At 37.5% G+C, this 13,631-nt stretch overlaps 1 protein-coding gene across 1 annotated transcript; it reads right to left on the bottom strand.

Annotated features, from left to right (window-relative positions):
• Window positions 1-3,022: 3,022 nt before the first annotated feature.
• Window positions 3,023-8,228, bottom strand: LOC124395957 (extracellular calcium-sensing receptor-like). Its single transcript, XM_046864854.1, is given in 8 exon segments — window positions 3,023-3,930; window positions 5,847-5,964; window positions 6,080-6,310; window positions 6,418-6,428; window positions 6,431-6,781; window positions 6,784-7,246; window positions 7,654-7,942; window positions 8,152-8,228. Coding segments are annotated over 8 exon segments (2,448 nt in total).
• Window positions 8,229-13,631: the final 5,403 nt, after the last annotated feature.

Genomic DNA, 13,631 nt, shown 5'->3' with positions numbered 1-13,631 from the left:
ATTAGATGTAACAGCAAAAGTGACAGCTGAAGTTAATAAACTATCTGGATGTTGAGCGGTGAAGTGCAGATTTTCGTAATCGGGTTCGGCTCAAGGATTTCGCAGCATTTAGCATTTTACATTAAATGTACCTGTTTTACTGTGTCAAACACGCTACCATTCTGCTATCTTTCTGACTATACATTTGTCACCTGAAGTGTAGACATATAGACGTGTAGAAGTAAAACCTTCTGTTATACGCTGACAGAGATTTAAAATTAAATTAGCAAAAATATACTTTTATTGTAGCTAGCTTAAAGTCTTCTGGGGTTAAGAACATTTTCATTGCTTTCTTATAGTAATTGCATAAACTTTATTGAGTAATCATATTAACAGTATGTAATTTTGCTCAAGTAAACACCTCCTTTATTATCAATAGATTTAAGTCAAATTAGTTTTCACTTGTTTTTTAGTTTTGCTTGCTAGCTAGCTTATGTTAACTCAGACATGTGGCTAGCTATTTAGGTGACAATTTAGCAAAAATTCCTCTTGAAACCTTATTCTGACAATACCTCATAATTATCACATTAGATTTATTAACATACTATCTAGATATACACATGTGCTTACAGCAGTTTGCTATATGTTGACTGGGTGAATTATAAAAATGTTATGTCTCTATAATAATTATTATTATTAAATATAATAATAATAATTATTATATTATATTATATTACATTATATTATTATTATTATTATTACTAAATATAATAATAGTAATAATAATAATAATAATTATTATTATTATTATAATAATAATAATATAAAAATAATTATTATTTTATTATTTAATGTTGTCAGGTATAATATAAAAAAAAAAATTATAATCATAAAAATGCTTATACCACAAAAAAATATATTATTATTAGGTAATTTGTCAGTTCTAACCTCAGTAGTGCACCCGGTTATTTGACTTAAGCAGGTACATAAATTACATAAATAATGACACAGTTTTGGGACTTTAGTTGCCAAATGTAAATATTGTTCCATGTGGGAAATATGCGATTGTCAAATTAATTGGTGAATAAATTATGGAAGTATGTTATATGTTAATATCCCACAATTTTTTTTTATCAATTATTATTATTAATTATATCATATTATATATTATAATATATTATTAACATAGAACTTCTTTAGATGTCAGATCAGCATATTCCGATTCAACATTTCTTATTTTATATTATTGTTCAGACTGTGCTAGCTTTGATTTATTTGGGTTGCACTGTAGAAAAGTGGCTTTCCTTCCACTTACATCTCATAGTTGGGTGCTCTTTTTCTGATTCCACAGGGGAATTATTATTTCTTTGCACATCACAGCGATTTAGGAAGCTGGGGTCAGAGCACAGGGTCAGCCATGTTACAGCACCTCTGGAGCACAGAAGGTTAAGGGCCCCAAGAGTGGTAGTTTGGTTATAGCAGAGCTTGAACCCCTGAACTTCCAATCAGTAACCCACAGCCTTAACTATTGAGCTAATACTTCCCCTAACTGCAGCCAAAAGTCTCATGTTATTTAATTGTAACATTACAAAAAAAAAAAATAAATCCAGAAATCCATATCATGTACTCTGTACATTAGCATGACAGCATACACTACACTTAATTTTTTTGATAAATATATCTAAATATCTAAATCTAAATATATTTGCACAATTTGTTTTGTCTGCATATTACTATTTTTGTGACAAAATAAAAAAAATCTATAATCTTAAATCCTGTAGGATCAGATAGCATGTTGGAATCGATCTAAAGGAGCCTACAGATACGTACAATACCAGATTGAGTGCTGAGTTTCACAGTCCACATTCTCAGTTTCAGGTTTATTATCTAGCTCATGTTTTGGTCTCCTTTAAAAGCGAACTCAGTGCTATGAAAGGTGCTGGGGTTCACCAGAGCAGCTCTCTGGCATTAAATGTTGCAAGCGGTCAGATTTCACTGCAAAGAGAGCATTCAGTCCCTCTGAACAGGGCTGGGGTCAGGTGATACACTTGCATGGAAACGCAAACCACTTCTAAAATACATTCTTACATGTCAACACATTTAAACACATTCAATGACTTTTAAATGCAGCTTCTATTTTACTTTGAATTCTGAATACTTTAAAAGGAACCGAGACGTTTAGACATGACCCAGTTCACATTCCTTTACCACATGCTGAGAGGGTCAGATTTGCACCACTCTTTATATATGCTGATAGACAGTTAGATCACTTTATTCACCCCAGAGGGAAATTCTCTACTGCTTAGTGATTAGAAACCTCACAGCTTAAGACCATGTCGTTACTTTTACGTCACACCAGGCAACCACTTGACATTTGAGTAAATTATTTGTATCTGGCGTTTTTATTCTGATATTTTCATTTGGGTTGTGTGATCAGCAGAGTTGTGTTGGCTTGCTAGTTAATGAACTAAACCAGAGCACTAGTGCCCCCTGGTGGTAGAAACAGAACGCACCGGTTTAACAAGTTGGTCTTGGTTAAAAGGGCAATAATAATAATAATAATAATAATAATAATAATAATAATAATAATGAGTGGTAGCTCCAGTGGTTAAGGTGCTGGGTTACTGAGAGGAAGATCGGAGGTTCAAGCCCCGGTATCGCCAAGCTACCACTCTTGGGCCCTTCAGCATGGCCCTTAACCCTCTGTGCTCCAGGGTCAGCCATATCATGGCCATATGATGGCTGACCCTGCGCTCTGACCCGAGCTTCTGAGTTGGGATATGTGAAGAACGAATTTTATTGTTCTGTAATGTACTGTATATGTGACAAATAAAGGCTATTCAATTCTAATAATAATAATATTTACATTCAAGTATTTAATATTATTTTAATATTTATTTTACTCACATATTCTTTCCAGTTATAGATTTGCACACTAGGACTTAGGCCCGAAGGACCCTTAAAATAAAATTACATCAAATAATAACACAGTGTTTATCATTCTAGTAAAAAAATAATGCATAGAAAATAAAAGCCGCAGACATCACCTCCCACCCTTTTGAGACATAAGATATTTTTTGGTATTCTTTTGAGGCATAAAGATAATGATGTAACATTTTGGGGCAAAAATACATAACAGGACCCCAAAACTGGATGCTAAAATAGCAAAAATCTCTACTGCGACTGTGAACTTTCCAGGAGAGCTGACATAAGCTGGTATATAGGCAATCCAAACGGCACAGAATATGAGCATGCTGAACGTAATGAATTTGGCTTCGTTAAAATTATCAGGCAGCTTCCGCGCCAAAAAAGCCAAGATGAAGCAAAAGGCGGCCATGCAGCCGATGTAGCCAAGCACACAGCCGAACAGTGCCACTGAACCCAGGTGACATTCCAAGATGATCCGGTCACGGTACAGCCACGTGTTCTTCACTGGATATGGTGGACTTGTGGTCAGCCAAGCCACACAAACAGCACACTGTATGGCAGAGCAGATGAACACACCGAATCGCTGCTGAGGAGGCCGAAACCACCGTGCTGCATTATTGCCAGGCAGTGTGGCCCTGAAGGCCATGAGAACCACCAGTGTCTTGCTGAGCAGGCAGGAGAGACAAAGTGCAAAAGTCAAACCGAAGGCGGTGCGTCGGAGTGGGCAGGCCCAGCGCGAGGGCTGGCCTAGAAAAGTGAGGGCACACAAGAAGCAGAGAGAGAGTGACATCAATAGCAAGAAGCTCAGCTCTGAGTTGTTGGCCCGCACCAACGGTGTGTCTTTGTGACGAATGAAAATGACAGCTACGGTCACTGTAGCAGCTACACCCAGGATGGAGGTGGCTGCAAGGGCCATTCCAAAACCCTCAGTGAAGGACAGAAACTCAATCTGCTTGTCGACACAGCTGTCTCGTTGTGGGTTGGACCAGAGGTCCTCAGGGCATAGTGTGCACTCTGGCTGATCTGAGAGCAAAGATAAATAAGTTTAAGTAGTGTTATGATGTGGGAGTGCAGTCATTCCAAACGATTATGTGGCAACCTTTATAAACCCTTTACATGGTAATATTATATATAATATATACAAACAGAAATATAACCTAAAGTATGTTTGTCTTTGGTATGTACCACAACTAAAAGTGAAGTTCAAGCTTTTCCCGAAAGTGTAAAAAGAAGAACATTACATTATTTACATGTTGCATTCCAGAGTTCAAACAAGAAATCAAATACAAATCAAATATATGACCATAAAAACCTTTATTTACAGCCCAAACCTTGGTATGTGCCACAGTGGTGCATAGTATTTGAGTAAATGCTCTTTCTTACTGTATTTATTAAGCAATTTGTTTAATGTTTTAACATTGAAATATTGCATTTCTGACTCAAGAAATCAAATAAAGATTACATTTGTATAATTTTATATATTTGACCATGAAATCATGTCTACCTTTATACCATTTTTGTTCATATACTACTATTTGCCACAGAACTGTAAAATATTTGAGTAAATGTTTTTTTGTTGCTGTATTTTTGGCCGCTTTATTTTGAAGCTATTGAGTTTAGGCTACTAAAAACCTTTCCTCTCTACTCAACTGCATTAATGATTCAATATCTGTAAATGTTACTCCGCTATGTTTTGCACGGCAGCTTTATCTGCTTTGGTTTATTTATTCTGCAGAAGAGGCGATATTGCCATTGCCATTTTATTTGTCCATTGAATACTAATGGTTCTTCTACTTTGTAGCATGAAACTGTTATTTTATTTGTTAAAATTGCTTTACTACTTTGTTGTGTTTTTTTTTGACTGACTTGTTTGATCCTCGTTTCATCTGGCATGCTGAAGAGACTGTTGTGTTGATGTTGGTTGATGCGGTGTCGAAGTGTGCAATTTGATTTAGGTGTATTTTAGAAAACAAAAACTCACAAATCAACTGTTTTTGAACTACATTACATTACACTAACATAAAGACAAGTGCATGTTTGAGCACTGTTCAAAATGAGTCAAATACTCAAGTACTGTTCAAATCATGTTTTTATTTTAGACTCAAGTCATATTGGAATTTGTGACTTTTAACTTAAATAGGTTTTGCAGTAAGATATCTATACTTTTACTCAAGCATGATTTTCAGGTTCCTTTTATTCCTCTGATGTGCCACAACTAAAATTATAGTTGTAGCTTTTTTCCTAAAGTATAAAATAAAATTTAAAATTTAATTACATTTAAATATTGCATTTCAGACTGAAACAAGGCAACAAACTAAATGAATTTAAATCGCATTCAATTTAACTCATAAGAAATAAAATACCAATCAAATATACAACCATGAAATAATCTCTAACTCCATCTTTATTCACAGCCTACAGTGATTTCACAGCTGTTTTTACACCTGGAATGCTCATTGCACAAAGCCTGAGCATAGAATATATAATATAATATAATATAATATAATATAATATAATATAATATAATATAATATAATATAATATAATATAATATAATATAATATAATATAAAAAAAACTAATATAACTAAATTTCTACATTAGTTTACTTAAATATATTTATGCCCATTTTTCTGCAATGACAGTTTTTTTCCCAAAATGCCAGAATATTTGAAAGAAAACCAATGTTTACCAGGTAATTCATATTTCAATCTTTAATAACTCATTTTTGCTCAACTGGTTTTGCTTCATATTTTAGGGAAGATTTACTGATGTGGAGTGCTTTAGTGTTTTACATCCATAAATATAGAAATTAATAATATTATTATATTATTAATGATCATTTAATACTCTTTTAAATCTTTTGAATGTTACATTAATGTAATTTTACTGTGAAATAAATATAACTTCTGGAGGTTCTGATTTAGTGACATACCTCGCCATTGCTGATGCTACCCTCTGCACAGGGTACGCAATCATAGCAGCAAATGGGTTCTCCCTTACGTGGGGCTTTCCTGTAGCCTGGCTGGCAGCTGGCTGAGCACACTGAAACGGGCATCTGAGAGGCAGAGAGAAAAGTAGAATGAGAATTGAGACAAAAGGTTTAAGAGGAAGAATCATGCTAGTCATCAGCTTTGATTCCTGCGAGATTTGGATATTTCGAATAGTTTTACCTCCTTGGAGCCACCTGGCCACACAATGGCATCCTGGTGGATGAGTAGTTGCTGTTCGGGAGGAAGAGACGAATCGAAGCGTCCGACCGTAGCAAAGTGCATCGGCCCACCTCTGGGATCCTTCTGCCAGTTTACAATGTCATAAGTTCCTGGAGGGTTTCCATATTTATCAAAGTACACAGAGTCACCGAACTCGGTGGTAAAGTTCACCTCCTTGAGGTACTTTATTACCTAGTGACAAAGTATGCTTATTAAAAATATGGACAGGGATTCATAGATTTACACTTTACTGTACAATTTTAAATCATTGTGCCATTTAGGGCTGAGTTTAGCAATACCTGCCAGGGTGTAGATTGTAGATATCTGGACAGATTTGCTTAACGGTACTGCTTTCCTGTGTCTGGCAGATAAGCAAGTTGTGCAGAGCATGTGCTGCAGCAAACACAGCTTTATATATGTTATAGGTGACTCTGAGCTGGGAAACATCATTATAGATTGTCTCAGTGTCCTGAATCCGCTCTTCTCCGGTACACATGCGGTTATACTGGACCTGATCAGCCATAGAGCCGAGAGGTAGACTTGTGTTGAAGGAGCACTGAAACACCGTTTCCCAAAATTCTTGTGCTGACGGATTATACGGCTCGCTGAATGGTCGCAGGCTTTGCAGGAAGTCTTTAAAACCTGGGATCTCGGCTCGGCGATCGCGAAGCCAATAGTGCCGCTGAGAACAGGATATTTATTGGATATGAGGGTGGAGGTTACCCAGGCCTCACTGGCCACCCACAACCTTCCTGTTATATTCTGCCTTACCATTTCCTCCAACACAGGCTGTATGTCTTCCTCAATGGCAAAGCCCACAAGCACACGTGCAGTAGAGTCTTTCATCAGTTTTACAATATCCTGGATCTGTTGCTGAGTGGGGGATTTGGGAATGATGACTCGAAAGGCAACACATGCACCAAGATGGGTTACCTCAGCTGTGAACATGTCAATGCCAGTCCGTCCGTAAGCATCGTCTGCACCAAACGTGCCCACCCACGTCCAGCCAAAGTGCATGACGAGACGAGCCATGGCGCTGGCTTGGTATGAGTCACTAGGGATTGTACGGAAAAAATAGGGGTACTGCATTTTGTCACTCAGGCATGCACAAGAGGCAAAGTAACTGATCTGGGAATTCAAACAGAGACAAGGAACAGGGTCAGGGTGAAGCGAGGAATATTGCCTGGCTTGGTCGACATTGAGAGAATTAATTCTCATTAATTCGATTTTCTTTCTGAATTGGCTCTGTTAATTTCTCATAAAACGGCAGAATTTTTTTTTTAATGATTTATGCATGTTAACGATCGGACGGGTTTAAAAAAAATATACGTAGGGAAAAAAGTGAGATGTTATTTCCCAATTCAATTTTACAATACCAATTATTATATCATTAATTAACAGTTATTACATCTACAGACATTCAATACATTATATTGTTCAATCCTTTGGTGGGATGATCCAGAATAAAAATGTTTCACTGATATAGGCATTGATGTGCACATTCACACACACTATGCTCTGAAAATACAGCTTACCATTGGGACCTTGTTTAAATTAAGCAGTCTGGAGATAGACATGGATGAGCTGGATGATGGGTCTCCTATGAGAAGAGGGATGGTAGGGGATGAACATGCCCCTGTGCTGTTCCTCTTCAGGGGCTGCGAGATCACAGACAAGGCGGTTCTTGCAGACAGAGCCATTGTCCAACATGTGTCATAGATTCTGTAGCCCAAAGTGATGTTGGGCAGCAATGTAGGATTTCGATTAATTTCTTCAATGAAAAAGATCATAGACTGAGACCAGCGTAAGGAACGCAGGCTTAACCTAAAGAAACGAGCAACACAAACACACACACAACAACAAAACAAATCCTGGTTAGTATTACTTATGCTAAAATACAAGGATTATTTAGATAAACTGATGCATGATTAGAGAAAAACAATATTACAAATACAACATGACCTAACAATTATCATCGGATAAAAACAACATCCTCAGAAGCACAAAAGTGAATTTTTTCACAAACATTTTACCCTTTGCATTTCCTCTTGTCTGGCATACTCCTAAAGTTCAGTTCCTGCTCCACACTCTTAGAATGGATGGGGAACATAGCAGCCAGGATCACCTGACCATCTTTATGGACCACTGCAGAGTCCAGGTCCTGCCAGGGCTGACATTCTTCCTCAGAGGAAGTGTGTCTGGGCCCGAGGAGAGACAGCAGCAAGGCTATGACCTGGAACACCAGCATCCTTATTTAGCACCCAGACTGTACACTCCTGTGATGACATTAAACAAACGAATTTTATAGATGCGGATTATAGAAAAGCCTCTCTGTAGGGACAAAAGGGGTGACATACACACAGGCAAAGCCACGCATGCGCAAGATCATACACCGGTACGTACACACACACACACATACACACACAGATGAGGAAAGAGAAAAATAAATATCATATTTGTGTGCTTTTGGGTTCTAGATTTCAAACAACAACTGGTGAAATACAGCAGATATATTTATATACAGTACACACATGTTCTTCTTCAGTAGTTTTTCTTTATTTACTAAATACTGAAAAAAACATCCAAACTATAAAATAACACATTTGGACTAATGAAGCTAACAAAAATGTGTTAAAAAAACAAGAATATGTCCAAAGTATCTACATCTACACATCTGCTTTAATGACAGCTTGCCAAACTCAACATAGCAACGAGGAAGTCACCTGGAATAATTTTCGGCTTGCTGTTCTATAGAACATCAGTTGTCTTGTGCAGAGGAAACGGTGAGTACAGAATCAATAGCCTTATTAGTGCTACTTTATCATTTCTTTCAAAAATGTCAGACAATCCAAAAAATATAAAAAACTTTAAATGTATCCCTAAGTGCAGCCTTCAATGCCATCAACCACTATGCTGAAACAGGCTTTCATTAGGACCGTCTCAGGAAAGGGAGACCTCCTCTACTGCCAACAGAAAAGTGTATAAGAATTCCCAGCCTTAGAAATTTTACTGTACATAAAAACTTTACATACATAGTTTTGGAAATTTACGGCAGACATATTTTAACACCCACTGACCAGAGGAGACTGTGGGAGTCAGACCTGGTCGAATTGTGTCAAAGAACCAATTACTTCAGAAGAACAACAGAAGAAGAGACTTGCTTGGGCCTAGAAACACAAAAATGGACATTAGATTAGTTAAAAAACTGTCCTTTGTTCTGATTCCAAGTTTGAGATTTTTAGTTTGGTGTCTTTTTAGTTGTATAGCGGATGAACTGACATTTCCTGAATGTGTGTTTCCCACTCTGAAGCATGGAGGAGGAGGTGTGATGGTGTGGGGCTGCTTTGCTGGTGACACTGTTGGTGGATTTGATCTCACAACCTTTCGATCAGAAGGTGAGCACTGAACTACTACATCCACTATCTTGGATTTTCAAGGCTGCAAAAATCTCTGTTCACACTCTTCCAAATCATTTGTGTCTGAATTCCAACACTGAGGTCAGATAATAGTCATTGGAGCGGGTTGCGTTTTGATATAAAATTCATAGTTAAGTCACAACATTATTATAACACAATTATATTATAACACAATTAAAAAAGGAGAGGAGTAAGAAGACTACAGAGACACCAGGGAAAGGAGAAGTGTAGGAGAGTGGAGGTTCGGGTTGGTACTTTAAATGTTGGTACTATGACTGGTAAAAGGAGATAGGGAGGAGAGGAGAAAAGTATATATGTTGTGTGTTTAGAAGACCAAGTGGAAAGAGTAAGACCAGGAACATTCGAGGGGGGGTTTAACTGTTCTATCATGATGTGGATGAAAAGAAAAATGGTGTAGGGGTGATTCTGATGGAGGAGTGTAGAGTGTATTGGAGGTGAAGAGAGGTGAAGAGAGTTTTGTCTATAATGATAATCTTATCCAACCAAGTGAGTTTGCCAAGAAAACACCTCCGTTTACTTAGCAAAATGCTATTTAGTTGCATTCACTTTTTAGGAGGTTGAAAAGTTAACTCATACATGTGGCTACTTATATAGGTGACAAGCAAAAAAGGTGCTTCAGTCTTACTCAAAAAATGACTTCATAATCATCACATTAGATGTGTTTAACATAACAGCCGTTTGCTAGTCTAAAATAAAAAAAAGTGTTTTATTGTGTTTTATTAAAGTGTTTTATTAATTATATTATTTATATATTTATATATTTATTAATTTTATATATATATATATATATATATATATATATATATATATATATATATATATATATATATATATATATATATATATAATTAATAATAACAATAACAATATATCCAGACTGTTAGCTTTCCCACAAGATGTGCCTCAGAGCACAGTCTCCCTCCACCGGGTGACTCCTTCCAGGAACCATCCACGGCATTTGCCTCTTGTGCATGCCTGAGTGACAAAATGCAGTACCCCTATTTTTTCCGTACAATCCCTAGTGACTCATACCAAGCCAGCGCCATGGCTCGTCTCGTCATGCACTTTGGCTGGACGTGGGTGGGCACGTTTGGTGCAGACGATGCTTACGGACGGACTGGCATTGACATGTTCACAGCTGAGGTAACCCATCTTGGTGCATGTGTTGCCTTTCGAGTCATCATTCCCAAATCCCCCACTCAGCAACAGATCCAGGATATTGTAAAACTGATGAAAGACTCTACTGCACGTGTGCTTGTGGGCTTTGCCATTGAGGAAGACATACAGCCTGTGTTGGAGGAAATGGTAAGGCAGAATATAACAGGAAGGTTGTGGGTGGCCAGTGAGGCCTGGGTAACCTCCACCCTCATATCCAATAAATATCCTGTTCTCAGCGGCACTATTGGCTTCGCGATACGCCGAGCCGAGATCCCAGGTTTTAAAGACTTCCTGCAAAGCCTGCGACCATTCAGCGAGCCGTATAATCCGTCAGCACAAGAATTTTGGGAAACGGTGTTTCAGTGCTCCTTCAACACAAGTCTACCTCTCGGCTCTATGGCTGATCAGGTCCAGTATAACCGCATGTGTACCGGAGAAGAGCGGATTCAGGACACTGAGACAATCTATAATGATGTTTCCCAGCTCAGAGTCACCTATAACATATATAAAGCTGTGTTTGCTGCAGCACATGCTCTGCACAACTTGCTTATCTGCCAGACACAGGAAAGCAGTACCGTTAAGCAAATCTGTCCAGATATCTACAATCTACACCCCTGGCAGGTATTGCTAAACTCAGCCCTAAATGGCACAATGATTTAAAATTGTACAGTAAAGTGTAAATCTATGAATCCCTGTCCATATTTTTAATAAGCATACTTTGTCACTAGGTAATAAAGTACCTCAAGGAGGTGAACTTTACCACCGAGTTCGGTGACTCTGTGTACTTTGATAAATATGGAAACCCTCCAGGAACTTATGACATTGTAAACTGGCAGAAGGATCCCAGAGGTGGGCCGATGCACTTTGCTACGGTCGGACGCTTCGATTCGTCTCTTCCTCCCGAACAGCAACTACTCATCCACCAGGATGCCATTGTGTGGCCAGGTGGCTCCAAGGAGGTAAAAACTATTCGGGAAATATCCAAATCTCGCAGGAATCAAAGCTGATGACTAGCATGATTCTTCCTCTTAAACCTTTTGTCTCAATTCTCATTCTACTTTTCTCTCTGCCTCTCAGATGCCCGTTTCAGTGTGCTCAGCCAGCTGCCAGCCAGGCTACAGGAAAGCCCCACGTAAGGGAGAACCCATTTGCTGCTATGATTGCGTACCCTGTGCAGAGGGTAGCATCAGCAATGGCGTAGGTATGTCACTAAATCAGAACCTCCAGAAGTTATATTTATTTCACAGTAAAATTACATTAATGTAACATTCAAAAGATTTAAAAGAGTATTAAATGATCATTAATAATATAATAATATTATTAATTTCTATATTTATGGATGTAAAACACTAAAGCACTCCACATCAGTAAATCTTCCCTAAAATATGAAGCAAAACCAGTTGAGCAAAAATGAGTTATTAAAGATTGAAATATGAATTACCTGGTAAACATTGGTTTTCTTTCAAATATTCTGGCATTTTGGGAAAAAAAACTGTCATTGCAGAAAAATGGGCATAAATATATTTAAGTAAACTAATGTAGAAATTTAGTTGTATTGGTTTTTTTTATATTATATTATATTATATTATATTATATTATATTATATTATATTATATTATATTATATTATATTATATTATATTATATTATATTATATATTCTATGCTCAGGCTTTGTGCAATGAGCATTCCAGGTGTAAAAACAGCTGTGAAATCACTGTAGGCTGTGAATAAAGATGGAGTTAGAGATAATTTCATGGTTGTATATTTGATTGGTATTTTATTTCTTATGAGTTAAATTGAATGCGATTTAAATTCATTTAGTTTGTTGCCTTGTTTCAGTCTGAAATGCAATATTTAAATGTAATTAAATTTTAAATTTTATTTTATACTTTAGGAAAAAAGCTACAACTATAATTTTTAGTTGTGGCACATCAGAGGAATAAAAGGAACCTGAAAATCATGCTTGAGTAAAAGTATAGATATCTTACTGCAAAACCTATTTAAGTTAAAAGTCACAAATTCCAATATGACTTGAGTCTAAAATAAAAACATGATTTGAACAGTACTTGAGTATTTGACTCATTTTGAACAGTGCTCAAACATGCACTTGTCTTTATGTTAGTGTAATGTAATGTAGTTCAAAAACAGTTGATTTGTGAATTTTTGTTTTCTAAAATACACCTAAATCAAATTGCACACTTCGACACCGCATCAACCATCAACACAACAGTCTCTTCAACATGCCAGATGAAACGAGGATCAAACAAGTCAGTCAAAAAAAAACACAACAAAGTAGTAAAGCAATTTTAACAAATAAAATAACAGTTTCATGCTACAAAGTAGAAGAACCATTAGTATTCAATGGACAAATAAAATGGCGATGGCAATATCGCCTCTTCTGCAGAATAAATAAACCAAAGCAGATAAAGCTGCCGTGCAAAACATAGCGGAGTAACATTTACAGATATTGAATCATTAATGCAGTTGAGTAGAGAGGAAAGGTTTTTAGTAGCCTAAACTCAATAGTTTAGGTTCTCTGGTCAGACTTCCGGGCAGAAGAGGCCAGGTTGTTAGCTCTGCCACAAGATGTGCCTCAGAGTGCAGCCTCCCTCCAGCGGGTGTCTCTGACCGAGAGATCGCTGCAGATGGAGGAGACCCGCCGCCTCTCAGAAGGCCCCAACAGCTGCAGGGCGCTGCCCCAGCTGCTCTGGGAGGGTCAGAGGCCAGCTTGAGAGGCTGGTTCCCCTAAGAGATTTCCTGACAGCTTGGAGAGGCCTGCCAGACGTATCTCAGTGGGTTCTGCACACAATAGAGAGGGGCTACTCGATTCAGTTTGGATTCTCTTCTCCCCTATTCAACGGGTTGTGTCCCACCCTGGTGGGACCCAAGCAGGCTCTGATCCTGAAATGGGAAGTGC

The sequence above is a fragment of the Silurus meridionalis genome, chromosome 13 (genome assembly GCF_014805685.1).
Source record: "Silurus meridionalis isolate SWU-2019-XX chromosome 13, ASM1480568v1, whole genome shotgun sequence".
Classification (NCBI taxonomy): domain Eukaryota; kingdom Metazoa; phylum Chordata; class Actinopteri; order Siluriformes; family Siluridae; genus Silurus; species Silurus meridionalis.
The sequence above is the reverse complement of the archived record's forward strand: the minus strand, read 5'-3'. Positions and strand labels throughout refer to the sequence as shown.